The sequence below is a fragment of the Gavia stellata genome, chromosome 7 (genome assembly GCF_030936135.1).
Source record: "Gavia stellata isolate bGavSte3 chromosome 7, bGavSte3.hap2, whole genome shotgun sequence".
NCBI lineage: Eukaryota > Metazoa > Chordata > Aves > Gaviiformes > Gaviidae > Gavia > Gavia stellata.
In genome coordinates this window covers 9,511,412-9,527,874 of record NC_082600.1, presented here as the reverse complement: position 1 = coordinate 9,527,874, position 16,463 = coordinate 9,511,412, and the positions used below count along the sequence as shown (strand labels likewise).

The 16,463-nt window shown below is 43.9% G+C and overlaps 1 protein-coding gene across 1 annotated transcript; it reads right to left on the bottom strand.

Annotated features, from left to right (window-relative positions):
• Positions 1–1,019: 1,019 nt before the first annotated feature.
• PPP1R36 (protein phosphatase 1 regulatory subunit 36) lies at positions 1,020–16,463 on the bottom strand. The gene is made up of 10 exons (XM_059819485.1): positions 16,366–16,463; positions 15,070–15,150; positions 14,252–14,373; positions 14,064–14,130; positions 13,085–13,183; positions 9,031–9,171; positions 4,323–4,362; positions 2,839–3,035; positions 2,563–2,751; positions 1,020–1,254 (listed from the first exon to the last, which is right to left on the bottom strand). Exons 1-10 carry the CDS (start codon positions 16,461–16,463, stop codon positions 1,020–1,022), a joined length of 1,269 nt encoding a protein of 422 aa, XP_059675468.1.

The window sequence follows — 16,463 nt, the reverse complement described above, 5'->3', positions numbered from 1 at the left end:
ATTGGTTACTCCAGAAGTAAATTTCTCATCATAATGGTGCTGCAAAATTTCATCCTTTTAAAAACTGAAACACACGTTGCAAGGGAAAATTGCATTATTTTTATCTAGCCTAGATATATTTTGCTGGAAAACTTCCAAACCAGCACTAATGTGTCAAATTTCTCCTCTTAACAATGATGAAAATATTACCTCTCTGTTTTTCTTCCACTGTTTAATCATCCATTATTTTTTCATTGATTCTTACTGACTATGACAAAGTCAGGATTTCATCCTAAATTTTCCTCCTGATGCTAATGATTAGCATGTACAGGTGGTCTTATAGGTAAAATGATACCATTTCTTACCATTAATTCATTTTGTTTCAAGTCACTGACATCCCAACTGCATATTTTAAGTTTGAACACCTAAGCTCTGCTTTCCAAATCATGTAGAATCAATGATAAATATATATATATTAAAAAAAAATAAAAAAGAGAAAATTAAATGAAGACTTGGTAGATATTTAAAATAACAGCATTTCTCTTTGCTATACTTATTTCACAATGAGTCATAAATTAGGCTAGCTTTATCTGAGAACAAAATGAGAGATGATGGAAATAAAAAAAATAGTGAACACAATATATTAAAGATTCCAGAGTAACTCCCTTTAAAAGCAAAATTTCAGCAACTTTTAGACTGTAGTAAATCATGTCTCCTGGTTGCTTTGCTAACCCTTTAGAAAAAGAGGGTTGACATTAAAAATCAATAATAATATTCATCTTCAGGTGTCAAAGCACTTCCCAAAATGAGTCAGTAAAATAATCTTCTCAGAAATGGTGCAATGAAGGCATTAAGATGAAGGAAAAATAGTTAGTGACAGAACCAGGAATTACAGTCCAGGTCTCCAGTCACCCAGTCGAGGCCCGTGTGTGCTAAACTACCCCACCGCTGACAAATGAGTTAGGCTTCTTAAGCTGCAATTTCAAAGTGATTTACTTAGCAATGTGAAACCGTGCCACTCAACACAGGTACCACTTCTGCTAGTTGCTCTGATTGTAGTCACCTTCTGCCATTGCTCTTGAGAGCACAGTGCTCTGACTACTAAGCCTGTTTTGGGGGCTTCTCAGAGATGGCAAACTGAGGCCATTTGTCAGGATGGAGAAACCACTCCTTATTCTTCTTTGTTCTTGCTCTTCCTCCTCCTCCTCCATCATCCCGTCAGGCATGCTCATAAGAGATTTTAACACACTACAATGAGCTCCAATGATGCCCACCCTGTTAGAAAACATCATGTTAATCTGTTTGACACAATGAAGCAAAGGAAAACAGGAGAAAGGGGGACAGATTTGTAATGTTTCCTAGGTAAACCAGCAAGGAACCCTGCCTCCTTTAGCAGAGAATATCTGCTCTCCCCCAGGGAAAAACAAATAACCATGCTTATACCCTCAGCACCTTGCACACCATGTCATATTTCTGTCTGGAGTGTGTATGCACACAACATGAATTGCATATGTCCAAGTGAAGCTCAGCACTCCCTGGAAAGGTTGGCCCTATTACATATAAGTTACACAGCTCTCTGCATAAACTATAAAGCCAAGATGCTCAGGATGCACCCAGCTTCCAAAGCATGCACAAAACAATTACATGTGCATTTGTAGCAAATTTCACACTCTCAAGAAATATCGGACTTGCTGGTCATGTGTTGTAGATACATCCAAAGATTTTGCATGTACAGTGCTGTAGCATTCATGGTTGGACTTGATGATCTTACAGGTCTTTTCCAACCTTAGTGATTCTGTGATTCTGGTTAGATTGCCAGAACTCTGGAAGATCCAGACAAAGGAAGGCAATTCTCAAATTCTAATTTCCAGGCAGAAAAAGAAGACTTACAAGGGGAAAGTCTTACAGGGAGCCTTACTTACACTTCAACAGAGCAAAACTGATTTACAGTGGTCCTGTTTACATGAGTTTTACATTAAAAAGTACTGTAGTGATAGTGCTGTTATCCGTGGCTGGGTGGGAAATGGAATTCCTCTTGTATGGTGTACCCAGGCTTCAAAGATTTTGGTTTTATCATGAATCAGAAGAAAAGGTTCTATTTCTATTACTATCTTAATTATATTTTAGAATTACAATGTAGTAACAAAATTATTTTTTCAGAATAAAAAGTATATCAGTAGTGTCTGATCAGAACACTATTAAAAACTAAAAGTCAAGAAGAAATAAGAAATTGGAATGAATCATGAGAGGGAAAAAAATAAACATCCCATTTTGATTTTGAGAGGTATTGATTAATTTCTGTTCAAATCTATGTTAAAGCTTATTTCCTTTCCCCAGAAAACTTCTGAGTTTTAACAAAGCACTACGATGGACAGCAGCTGCTTTGCCATCAGTTAACCAAGAGTACTACCTCTGCAAGTTTTAGGCTCACTTATGCCTTGCCTACACTCCCATCCTCTCTAACTCCTGTGTAGACCAAATCCTCAGTCCAATGGCCCCTCTCCTGGTGAGGAAGAGTTAGCTGTCTGACACTCTTCCTCATAGCACTACCAAATCTATTTATGCAGAGAAATAGCCCCTTACTTGGTAGTGAACAATTCTGAGAAGTCCGGCAGTCTGTCACACCTGCAGGGTTGAGGCTCTCTGCCCCGACAGTAGTGGTTCTGGGAGAGGTATTGAGCACTGTGCTTCGGTAAGGGCAGCAGCGTGCTGAGCACTGGTGAGCGCTGGTGAACCATGCTGTTTATGGAAGGATGCTTGGCATGGACTTTTCTTGAAAGAAAACAAATGCAGATGTTACCTCCGTGTATTTGGACAGGGCAGGTTCCCTAAGGACTCACCTGTGTGTCAAACATGTACCTCGGATACGGCAATCGCACTGTATTTGCATCAGCAGTCCGGTCTCCTGCTTTCTGCAAGTCAACGTTGCTCCTGTCTCTTAAGGCAGGATTGAACATGTTGGAGCAAAGAAGCCTGCCGATTTCTTCCCGAATCACTTGGAAGTGCTTCCGTCTGAACACAAGCCAAGCCACATAGCTGCAGAAGTTGTAGAAGCCCTAAATTGAAAACACAGATCCCCTTTTCATTGGGAAAAGGCCCAGAGTCCCACTGCATCCCAGCGTGGAGGTTGGCGTGACTTCACTAAAACACCAGCAACCATTTGGCATCAAACTTTACCATGCTTGAGTGAAGATTTGAAAGGACTGTTTTTTTAAAGGTATGCAGACAGATGAGGCTAGAAACAGAGTCAGCTCAGATGGATTTCATCTTGCTCAACTCTGACCAATTTGGCTTAGTCTTGCTTTTAGAAACTAAGGAGATAACCTGAGAGCACCACTCAGTTTCCCTCAATAATCAATGGAAAGAGACTGATGGGATGAGTCATTCTGTGGGGGTTCTTATCGCGTGCATCTATCTCAAGAGGCAACAATTCACCCTCTGGCTGAGCTTCTCTCTTCTGCCTTGACTGTCAAGGCAGCTGAAGGGCATGGTCTGACTGGACAGCTATTGTTTGGGCAGCTGCAGGTAGACAAGATGATTCCCACCCCAAATGACAGCATTATGATCAGAGAAAATATTGCTACCAAATATGAACTCATCGCATCTCACCCACGCATGTCTGCTTGCTGATTAAAAAAACAAAATCTAGCTTTTCACTCCTATTTAACATTTGTGATCCCTAGCATAAGCTGAATCAAATTGCAATAAATCAAATCTCTAAGTCTGTTCTTGAAACGATGGCATTGCTGGGACTGTTGTGTATCCTTGGAATGGAATCCACAGTTCCCCTCTTTCAAGGAAAGTCTTCCCAGTTTTTGAAGTACAAAGTATAATTTGGGCCCAGCTGTTTTGTATTAATTTGCTGAAGCTCTGCTACATAGTGAGTCTCGTAAATGGCTGATGGAGCTGTATGTTGCAGGCCAGAAGAGCTTATTGGTATCTAGAAATGTCGCCAACGGCAATGGAAATAAAAGAAGGCTGCAAAATTTCTTACCTACAGAGATGAAACTATGAGGCCAATGATGAGAAGAAGTCTATAGGCCAGACTTCCCAGAGGGACCTCAGGCTGTTGTGGGAACTGCCTGGGGTCCGAGAGCCACAGAGGGACTGAAATTCCCCAGCTGAGGGCTCCAAGGGGAAAAGGCTTGGGCTGGAGGGCAAAGAGATGGTATTTTACGGGGACATCTAGGCCCTGCAGTTAAAATTTTATTCTAGGTACTCTGCCCTACAAGTAAACTACTGGGGGAACCAAAAGGAAAAGGAGCATTTGTATGTGCAAGGGAGGGACATGCTCTGGGCTGACACTCAGTCACACTCTCTGTTTATCTTTGTGTCTTTCTTACCTCAAAGAAGCTCCGATCTTTCTGCAATGATGTTTTTCTCCTAAGGCAGTGAACAAGAGCACAAAATTAATAGCAGCAGTTGTCCTTTCAGTTCTCTGAGCAGAGCATTGAATATGACTCATGGGGCTATGCCAAGCTGGCATTTCACCAGGGCAATAAAGTTGTTGCTGGTAGATCCTCATTACTAGCATGCGGGGACCCACTGTCCAAGAGAAAGGCAGGACTTCTGCATTGCCTCAGAAGGAGAAAATGCAAAATATTGTATGGCTCAACTAATTAAATCTGACAAAGAACAAAGCTGGATGTGATGAGCAGGCAAGGCTCCCCTGCTATGCTATCTGAGCTCTCTGCATGGGCCTCTCAAAAGTGGTCACTGCCGATCTAACCCAGTTGCCACTGAAGTCAATTAAAAAACTCTTCCTGACATCACTGGAAGAGCAACGAGCAGAGTTACTGAGAGCAGAAAGGCAGGGCAATGCTGAGACAATAAACTTGAAAACCAGGAAGGAGATGCCTGATGTATCTCCAAGAAGAAATGTAAAACATGCCCAAGAACGACAAAGGGCCTTTGTTAAAGAAAGAGCAGTTTGCCCTGTGGAAGCCTGAGAGATGCTCTCGACACACGCTTGAGCCCGGGAATTCTCACACAAAGCCAAATGACTGTCCATCATGGAAATGGCCATTAAAGCAGAGGGTGATGCACACATCCCAGCAGCCACTCAGTTCTCCTGGAGATGGCACAACTCACCCTCATGGAAATGAAAGCAAATTTTCCCTGCTAGCCTGCAGATCCCCACAGATCTGGCTTGGTCCTGCCAGATGCACAGGAAAGCAATATCCTCATCAACTCACCAACTCCTGATATGCCCCTTATCTTCCCGATAACATCAAGTGTTCCACACATCTAGGGTATCCCCAGCTGTCATCACCCCAGAAACATCAATGCAGAGCAGACCATGAAGATAATACCTTTCAGAGCGATAGCTCTATTTACCTTCTTCTGACTTTTATTTATTGATTTTTTGATCAAGAAGACCATGTATCTCCCTATCTGGCTCCCACCAGCCATAATCCTGCTGACACTTCACATACTGTGCAAGGGAAAATAATCTTGACTCTGCAAGCATGGCATGGCCATTTGCTAAAGCAGAATTCCCAGAACAACTCTGATGCTTTTGAACCCTTATGAATTGTGGTAAAGCACAGTATTCTGTCTTCAGAATACCAGAGCGGAGAAACCTAAAGTGACCCCAGCTTCTTTTAAACCTAAATGTGAAACCTAGCTTCACCTTTTAACATTATACAGCTTGTGCAGTGCCTTAGAACTAGTCCCTAGTTTAGCAGAGAAACCTACATGGAGGCCATCAACAGAAAATAACGCTAATAATTAAAGTCAAATAAGGCCAGGGGTCTCCACCCGTCTTTCTCCCAGTGCTTTCTTCCCTCAGGTGAGGTATTAAGCTAAGAGACCTGCTTGAAGTAAAGTTTCCTAAAGTAAGTATTGAACTAAGAGGCACCTCCCATGTCTAGGGCACAGTTGCTAATTACCTAGGAAAATACAGAAAGGGTCAGGAAAATATCAAACTTGCAACAAGCTTCAGGATGGGACTTGTAAGAAACGTGAAAGAGCGAGCAAAAAGCATCATGCCTTCTAGTAATATAGTAATATTGATTTCTCAGAGTTTTCAGGGAGACGGGATGAGTTCACGTATAAAAGAGGAGGACAGCACTGCCAAGGGCAGACAGTGCAGTGAAGTGTGGGGTTTGGATGCAAGATGATAGTAGCTTCAGACATCTACAAGAACCACTGTTGTGCGTAGGGGCACACGGGGAAGAAATGGTTCCTCTGCCATTTAGCAGCATCCTCCACCGCAGCCGTGACTCTAATTGCCCATGGATCAAGCCAGCTTCAAGGATCAGTAAGGGCTGGCTCGACTGTTTGCGCTGTTGATGCATGCAGCTTTGGGAACACTCTGTATTTTTCCCATTATTACAAATGCCCATAAGGAAACTGGCACCACAAAAAGGTTGCACAACCCCCATCAACTTAAAAGGAGTAAGCCAGACACACCTATTCCTTCCTCAGCGTTGGAGGCACAAAAGGACTAATGCTAACATACACAAATAACAGGTCTGGAGGAACTCTCTCAAATTCCAGTCTGGGATAGTGTCAACATAGGATTTTAATGCTGCCTTTTACAAATCATGTAAATTGTTAAGATGAAGATGTTCTCTACCTAAGCTTCCATTTTTAAAATTTCAGAGAAGACCTTTACATGAAGAATCAATAGTTTCATACGAACACATAGACATTTGGCAGATCTGGAAGGGAAAGCAGTTTACCAACATGGTGTAAGATTTCATTAAAATGTTGCTATGGTGAATTAGAGTGAAAAGCAAAAGATTCAACATCATCATGAACCCATAGTTGGATTATAAGAAAATATAGTAAAACTGGGGGTGGTACATTATCAATAGTTTCTCAGCTTTTTAATCTAAACATTTTTCAGGTTAAAAAAAACTCACCAAAAGTAACCCTCACCACAGCTTCCATTTTGATGAAGGACCCTTCCCATCCAAAAACATGTGTGCTCAAAAAATTCCTAACCATCTTTTATAATTACGAGTGTTAATCAGTTCTGTCCCTTAGCTCTTGGTTTTGGCATTTCATATAATGGTCTGGGAGGATCCAGATAACATTTGAGGCTAAACTGAGTCAGCCTGGAAAAGATTATATTTATATAATTGCAGTATGGTATGGGAAGTGCCATATATTATAACACGCTCAGCATTAGCCTAACTCTGAAGTCAGCTGTAGTCAGCTACCACCACCCTACTATGAGTAACTCCATGAGGTCTCTCTTCATGCAGCACCTTACATCATGAAGGCTTTAAGACACAGCTCTTTTCTAGCCTTTGTGTTCTCACAGCCTGGACACCGACATCCCAACCCACTGCCAGCTTCTAACCCCCACCGTGATGGAAATATTAAAAAACAGTTTCTTGTTTCAACTCTCTGCTCGCACTCCCATGCTGCTGGTTTTTTGCCAGTAGACCTCTTTCTTGCTTCAATCCTGCACATTCCCATCCACCAGACAACACAAGTGAGTGAAGAGGCAGCAGAGCTAACTAGCTGGATATACGACAGGCTGTTTTATCCAGCTGCATCGGGTTCTTGTATTCAAGTTACTTTCTGCAATAAGTTCCTCCAAGTGACTCTCATAAGTGCAGACATTAGGGCCACCCAACAGAAATAATGATATGCTGCCATGACCCTCCCTGTCCAACCAACAAGAAGATTAAGAGGATGCTTCTGCTCAGCAGGAATCTGGTAGCAGGGATTTGGCACAGAAGGCTGCTCCCAGGAGTGCCCTGGGAAATGCCAATGTGCCAGGATGCAGAGGGAACACATTCTTAATTCTCAGGGTCCGGCACCTTGTGGGATGGGGCATACTAAAACGAAAGCCCTGTTGGTACAGCAATTTCAGCTCCCCTTTGTCTCCATCATTTCACAGGTTACCTTCTCTTCTTGATTAGAAGGAAATCCAGGTTCCCCCAGCCAGGAGCAAGGCTGCCCGGAGCCGTGTTGCAGGAAGGCAGGTGAATGTTTGTGACTCCTCTGGGGGACTGGCAGCAGTTTCACACCAACTGACTAAAAAAATTTGGCTGAAACTGCTCTGAGAAGATCCCATGGGACTGGAGTGCTGGGTAGGGACTGCCAGCTCCTTTCTACTGCCAGGAAAAGGAAACATTGTGCAGGAACATAGATAGATAGCTGAGGAAAGAGTCCCTAACACTAGCACGGTGTGATCTCTCTGTCATTACATTGTCCTTCCACTAGCCATTTTTTGCGGTGCTTAGCTGTCGGCCAGGGTTAAACCACACCACCTTCATCTCCTGATAAAACTCCCCTGTACTTGTCCTCATCATTCCCTTGGTTTCTCTGCCTTTTCAAACACCCTCCCATCTTCTCCTGCCTTTTTCAGTGTCTTCTTTAATTCCCACTACGGGTTTCTCTCCCCTTTCAGTTCATCGCTGGGGCTATCGCATCTAAAAGTGGTTGGTCTCCACCACTCTGAAAAAGCCATGTACCGTCTTCCCTGCTCAGAGGCAGGAGTCCTACACTTCCAGTGCCTAAGCACAACCTCTTCTTGTCTCTAGTCCCTTCACTTGCCGCCCTTCAGGAACATGGTCTCCTTCACTTGCTAGACTAGTCTTATGTTATCTGAGACGTGGCATAAGAGGAAATTTATGCAGGGATCAGTGGCAACCAGCAGGTACATAACCATTTGTTTTCAAGATTTAGTTAAGTGGAAGCGGTAGGGGTATGATCCAGGGCTGGCACTGATTTTTACCCTGCTGACTTTCATGTTGAACCCATTAAAGTTTCCTGCTCTGTATATCTAGCAAGGCTTCTGCATACCAGGGCTAGAGCTTTCCAGGCTGGTATCCAGAGCTCTCCTGCAACTCACCAAATCAGTTGGCGACAGCTCACCAGAAACACTTTTGGAGTCAGTTATGAGATGAGATAGAGCTGCAGGGAGATCAGGACACTTCTCTGTCTCATGGTCCCCTAGCCCCCTGTGACTCCTTGGCTCACAAGACATTTATTACCCTGGGCATCCACTTGTGTCACTCCACAGAGGCCTTGGCCCTGGGCTGCTGTGGCTCTTGGCATAGTGGGAGTCCCCAGAAGGTACTGGCTTACTTTCCACTAGGCGTGTGGCACTGCTGTGCCATGCCTCGTCCGAGGATAAGGTTACAGTACACCTTGGCAAGGTGAATCCTGGTCACCGCTAACTTCGCCAACACATCGTCCATTTCTTTCTTCTCTAAAAATATCATAGTCCTGTTTAAAACAAAAAGGGATAAAAGTTTTCAGGGAAGGTGGTCTGGACAGAAGGGATGCTAGAAAGAGTGACCGTTCCTGAGAAGCAAGCATGGTTTTCAGGCACACAAACCAAGGCGCTGCGTGACACCACTGTCAGGGGACCCCTCTGCAGCAAGGCTGGGCTCAGACGCTTCCAGCACAGCTTGGCCGTGCCGGTGGGGCCGTAAGGCCTGAGGCTTGGGCCCAGACAGTCTCTCTTGCCCCACACAACTTAGCTGCATGCCCACAGCCCGTCAGGTTGCCGTCTTTGATCCTGCAGAGCTTATGAACCCTGTTTGCAGCCTGCATAAAAGCCCTGGAGGTGCGTTTAGGTATCTCCGGGCGCAGGCTCTGTCCCCGGGCGGCCTGGGGCGGTGGGTCTGGCTCGTTCAGAGACAGCACTTACTCCTCTTCAAAAAGGCACATGAAGCGCTTTTGGGACTGCCTCTAAACAGGAACGGCTGACATCGCAAGGCTGTATTTTAAACCAGTTCAGATCAAACACTAAGGAAATGCCAAACCAAAGAGCTTTCTATTTCCTCTGCTTCCCCTGTAATCCACCCAACTGTCTGCCAGTGCCAGGGAGCACCGCCAGCCTAAAAGTTACCAGCTTCCTTTCACACTCAGGAGAGTTGGTTTTATCTGCCCTATCCCTGATGGCCTCCAGCTCTAAAGCTTCCTATACAACCCACTTTTAATAAATTAGGACAATTACTCTGGGCTTCTCAAGGATAATTGCTAATAAAATTCAGCAGATTTTCCTCAAAAGACATGAAAGGGTTGGAAGCAGAAACAGACAGAAACTAAAGGGGAAAGAAAATGCAGGAGAGAAATAATAGCCCTTGTTCCATTCATGTCTCATCCACCACTGCTGAGTTTTTGTTCTTAGAGTCACATATTTCAGAGGTGAATACTCCCAAGCTGTCTCCGGTGGGGGAATGCCTCATGCCCACTGCTTTGGAAAACTGATTGGTTGTTTTTGAAGTTAGTTATAAGATCTTCCTCAACTTCGAAGAAGCCAGGAAAGCCTCAGGCTTGGATTTACAAAGAATCAGCACAGCATCAACAAAAGACAAAGTCACAAGAAGACAAAGATGTCCATATTCATCCTGACGTTCTCTGATAGGAGCCCCATCCAATACTTTCTTTTCCAAAGAAAGTTTAATGCACAGAAGCAATGACTTCTGAAGCCAGGACGGTCTTAGATGTTCTCTTGAGGCACTGTGGACACTGATACTTCTAAATGGTCTAGGTTCAAGGCAGTTGAGGAGCTATTCAGACCATCAGGCCTGGCTCCCTGTGGACAAGAGTAGTCCCAACAGATAAGTTAGGCATCTCTCAGAGGCAGACCAAATGGCAGGAACCCCAAAACACACCAACTAGGAGCAGGAATAACCAGCATTGTTTTCTGTGTTACTAGGTTATCACACAGGGTCTACAAGGAGAGCAGCTCGAGGACTGTACAGTCGTTGGATGTGTCTGTCATATACGAACATCAGGCTGATAAAAGACTAGGCGGGTCACCAAGCCCAGTCTCCAAATAATCTGTCTGTCAGATTAACTGGGAGCAAATTATAGGTGTCACTAACGAGACACATGAAATGGTACCGGCACGTCTTGCCTCCAGTCTGTCTCTACTTGTGGCACATAGCCAGTACTACATAGGAAAGCAAAAAAGCCTCTGAAACTAAATTACATCTTGGAGGAAGGGGGAGGGAGTTTTCTTCCTAGGCAGGCCACTAGCAGCAGCCCTGAGCATGGGATTTATGGGGGATAGATACAGGGAAAAAAATGGCTATGCAATCTTCTTTCACATTCTCTCAAATACATCAGCATATCACAAACCCAAGGATTCTTATCACAAGGGTAATTTAATGTCATTATGATTCTATTATGTAGTTATAAAATCCCTTTCACAAGCTCATGGAGGTCCACCTTCAGAATAAAAGTCGTTTTCTTGCCTGCCCACATTACTTCCTAGTGGAAGACCATTCCAGAACTTTACTCCACAGGAGGAAGAAGACAATCCTTCCCACATTTGATTTGAAATGTAGCACATACCAAGTTCGGCATTGGACCAGATGGATAACAGAGGAAATAGGAGGTCTTGAACAGGGAAAGAAGATGCAATGTCAGAAAGCCCTTCACACTGTGATTAATATCTCCCTGCTCCTCCAACTCAGCTAAGATGCTAGAACAATTAAGGATCAACTTCAACATTAAATAGGACCTAAAATTGCCTTTTGTCATTTTCCTTTCCTTCCCTGTATTTATACTTCTGTAGATCAATATCCTGATTTCCTGCTTCTGCACAGTGCCTCTTTAAGCTTCTCTGATGTTACACTGCACGCAGGTAATCCTGACAAGCAAGCCACTTCCCTTCAGGGGAGGTAATGAATCTAAATAAAACAGTATTGTAGAATATCCCTTTGGGAAGCGGAGAGTTAGTATATGTTTCCCACCAAAAGGCAGGGGTCACTTTGGGAGCACTGCATGCCAGAACACACTGAAAAGTCTCTCCTGCAGGGTCCAGTGCTTATAGCTGATACCTACGAACCAGAGCTCCCTTGATCCAGGAAACATAACCCTATATTGCAATAGGTCCAAACTCCTCTTTGTTTCAGTCTGTTTCTGTATTTGCCACACTGCTAGAAGATATGAGCCATTCTGAGATGTCACGGCCCACGGAGTGGCCTCCTTATCCTTTTTACCAGCCAAGAGCAAGGGGATCATTTTGTAAATTCCAGCCCAGAGCACCTCAACTGAATCTACGACCTTTGTGTGTGAAACTAGGCTGATGGTTTTCTTTATTTATGAATTATTCCTTGCACAATGAAAGAAACAACTGTCAGTCTATGGATGTAGAACAAATCAATAGCTTAAGGCCAGCAATCCTCCAACAGTCTTTTCTTCAATCCAGATAAATCAGCCGCTCCTTATATCCAGGCTTCATGAATTGTGAAGTAAGTAATCATTAGGCGTTTTAAGAAAATGGTCAATCAATTCCCAGAGACTATTATAGACTCCAGAAAATCACTGAAGTTTCTTACAATCATAGTTTGTAACTCTGTAATGTCTTCTCCCAAGGCATATAACCCTCTAATACAGGAGCTCCTAAACTATTCCCCTGGCAACCCCACTTCCACTCTGCAAGGTAGCAAGTGTGGTCACACACCCTTACTTGGGAACTGCTTTGCTAGCATAGATTCCTCATGTTGTAACACGTTTCTAGCACCTAAGAGTCATCTGAACCTGCTTTGCAAAGTATTTAGAAATGAAGTCTTAAAGCAATGTGACCCACAGCACAATTTAACACCCAACAGACTCGGTTGCGACTATTTGGTGCCCTGTATTGCAAGCAGAAATGACTGGATGCTAATGTTATTGCTGGGAAATGGCATTAAAAGATGGTAATTCGATCCAGGGCACTCACAGAGATTTAACGTTGGTGGTAGTAGTAATGAGTTATTCAAATTGCAGCATTACCTTGAGGAGCCAAATTATCTGGTGACCCCATTGCAGCAGGACTGGATCCAGCCACCATCTTGAAAGGGAGACTACGGTGATGCCATGCCACGTGAACAGCAGTGCACGCTGCTCAGGGCAAGGCTGGGGCAAAGCAGCGATCAAACCCTCCCAGAAAATCTGTCTCTCTACATAGTCAGAGGAGCCTATGTTCTGAAAAGCACAGAGAACAAGGGGACGGGAGACATAAATGGCGAGACCAAGGGGGTTTTCTCCTTAGTATTCTATATATAGACTGGGCCAGTATAGCAAGCAGTCCTTGCTCATACGCAGAATCCCACTGAGTCTGACACGAAAGACTGCCCTGTGATTCCAGATTTGCTGGGGCAAGCTCTGTGTACTTACACCCCTAAAGTCTTGTACTCACGAAATCAAGGATCTGCATTTCTTTTCCAGGGCAATTTTTTCCAGGTAAAAAGATAGGTAGAAGAGCAGGGCCATGAGGAACTCGTCTAGATTCTTATTCCTAAGTGGAAGGCAGAAAGGTCACTGTGAAGTCAGCAGGTTTGCAGATATAGACACAACCAGACCAACATGAAAAAGAACAAAGTCTCTGTTCAAGGGCCTGCATTATACCAAATATTAGCTATACGGTGGAGACCTATTCATAACAAGCACTCCACCCCACACTAAGACTCTGAAGGCTTTTAGAGAATTACTCTCAGAGTCCAACAAACACGGTGAAGAGTGGATTGAATTGGATATCACCAGACATACTTCCAAGAAGCATGTTTTCTGCACTGAACGTGCTGGAAGAGCGCCATTCACATTCAAAGGAAAAGGGAGACAACTCGGACACCTCTCCCCTTCTGAAAGGACAGAATGGCTAATACTCAACAAGGTCTACACTCCTAAGTCAAAGGCCATGCAGCCACTGTATGGCCCTGTCGATCTCAGAGATACGCCTCTCAGATACAATGCTCCACCTGCAGCCTCCTCACTTTTAGCCTATAGAGAAGTAATGCTGATAAGTGACAGCAGCAAACAATGAGCCCTGTAGCTCTGACGGGAACAGCAGCAGCCCAGGAAGGCAGCCCAGATTCCCAGTCTTGTTAGCACTCCGGGTGCACGCATTGCAGATGCGCTGGCTAACGTGGAATTTAGCTTAGAGTAAAATGGATAACAGCCTTCAGCTATTTAGGCCCAAGTTCTTGGCTTCCTTTAGGTCACAGAGTGGAAGGCTTTCAAACAGGTGATAGGATTATTTCTCTGCACATGTTGAGGACAACATGCAAGGTGAGAGATTTTTAACCTCTGATATTTCACATTCTACTTCTCATACACCCTGGTCCCTCCACTACCAACTACACACACATAATTCTTGAAACAAACTCTAAATGACATACCTCATAACTGCTGCAAATGGTAGCATGTGATGTGACTCATTTGCATCTTTCAAAAGCAAAGCAGCATCTGAAAACATAAAGAGGAGAAAAACAATATTTCCTAAAATAAATTGCTGGTGTTTGTAGAAATAGCTTTCTAACTTGTATGGGCGATGCCTTGCTGATACAAAATACCAGCAATTACTCACGTTTGACATCATCCAACGTCACATATTCATGTGGTACCCACTTGGACAGTCTATGCAATTTTCCTTCTTTGTCAGCCAGCCTTCTGTCAGGGAGCGTTGCACTGCAATCATCTTGGAAGATGCTAGCGGTTGACCAATACATAACATTTAAGGACGCAGTGTTAATTCCAGTCTGAGAATATTAAGATTATCTATCTGGTATGTACTCTCTTCATTGCACTCAGTTTCAAAGGGACAGGCAGTGAAATGTGTTTGGCAGGTATCCTGAACTTTCAACTATTACAACCACAAAACAGGCTGGGGATGTTGAGAGAAATGGGACATTTTACCTCTAAGGTTGCGTCTGAAGTTGCTCTTTTAGTTGCTAATATAATAAATTGCGACTATATTATTTACATCAAAGAGGTTTTAAGCAATGGATGAAAGTCAGCTAGACCATATTGTGAATTTATAAAATTAATAATAATAATAATAATACTTTAATCATTGAAATGCCTTACACAGATGAATTAATTACCTCACAATACTCTTTAGAGTAGATGAGAATTATTACCTCGTTCTGAGTGATCTGGAAACAGCAACAAAGATGCTGAATGACTTTACCAAAGTCATACCAGGCTAGTACCTGAGCTAGCATTCAACACCAGGCATGTCTGGCTCTGTTTTTATGTTCCGACCACTCATCCACCCTGTTGAAATGACAGCTGGCTTCCTGTTTCACGTGCTTTGTTCAGACATGATCCTCAGACAACGGGTGAAAATATTCCCTCCCAAATCATCTTGTTTCTTTTTGAGCTAGGCTAGTCAAATTGAAATACCTCTTTAATGTCTTGACACGCATTTCCTGAAAGTTAATCTTTTTTCCTTCCTTAAGGTTTTCCTCAGCTGCTGGATTGGAGCTGAAATACAGAGTATGAGCATCCAGTAGTATGAATTTAAATTATTAGCAGTAGTGCAAAGAGGTCAACAACTCATGATACAAAGGCATATCTATTTTGGCCTCTAACTGACACTAAGAAAACATCTGGGCTGTGGTGAGATCCACATGAGACATTGCTTTCAAGAATACAGAAGCAAAGAGTAAAGGGGCTTCCCCGGGTCTTTCTGCTCTGCCTCCTGCCACCATACGCACTGTGCCATGTAAACCCTTCAAGCAATCGGTGTCTCAAGTGGCTTTAGGAAGATTTTAAATGTAAACTGCTCAGTTCCAGAGCTTTTCTTTGGGATCGCTGAGGGCAGAGACAGGCAGAGGTCACTGGGAAGCTCACTCCTCTCCCTGGAGAGCTTCTGGGCAGAGTCAGCAGCATTTCCAAACCCAGCGGAGAAGTTGGCCGGAGCTGCTGAGACACAGACCATGAAAGGCGCCTGCAGTAGCCGTGTGGCCAGGGGAGAGGTGAGCAGCCTGGCCCCACCATGACAAAGGCTTGGAAAATGCCCGGCAGGGCAGGGAGGCAGCAGCAGGGAGCGTGTGATGGACCCACCGCCGCCACGCTCCACCGCGCTCCCTGCCCTGCACTTGAGAAGAGAGCGGGGGGAATATAGTTTGGGTGTAATTTTTTTGCCCCAATAGTTTAAATGATAAAGTCTTAATCCACAGCTGCCACAGAAATTCAAAGCACAGTTACGTGCACTTTGTCCCCTCCAGAGCTGTGGTTTCCCTACAGCTTTGCAGTCCTCCAGTGCTCACCGTTGCACAGGATCATATGTAACACCGACAACAGGGAACATCAGCCTGTGGACCTCCACCTATGGACACCTGGGGTGGCATTTGGCCCTCTCGTCCAGCACCGCTGCGCCAGTGCATGGTGCACATTTCTGACACGTGGCAGGACTCGCCACACACTTTTAGCCATCCCTCTATAGTGGGTTCAGCTTGAGAGCAGTGTGGAGTACATGCGTGTTTCTGATTTTCTCCATTAATGTGATGGCATAAATGCCACAGAGCAACAGTTAAGGAGCTCCAGTCTCAATAAAAAATAAAAAGTAATAAAAAAAAAATTGTCCCGCAGTTGATGTTCAGGCAAAACAATGTTAGACTCTGACTTTACCGTACTTGGAACTGCTGTATCAAGGCCTAAACCTGCATAATTTGAAACTAAACATCATTATTTTACCTTCCAAATTCAAGTGTGTTTGTATTATCTTTCCAGTACCACACGCCTGGAGTTAGTTTTATTGTCTGCAAGAAAACAGGATATAGAGTACATGTCAT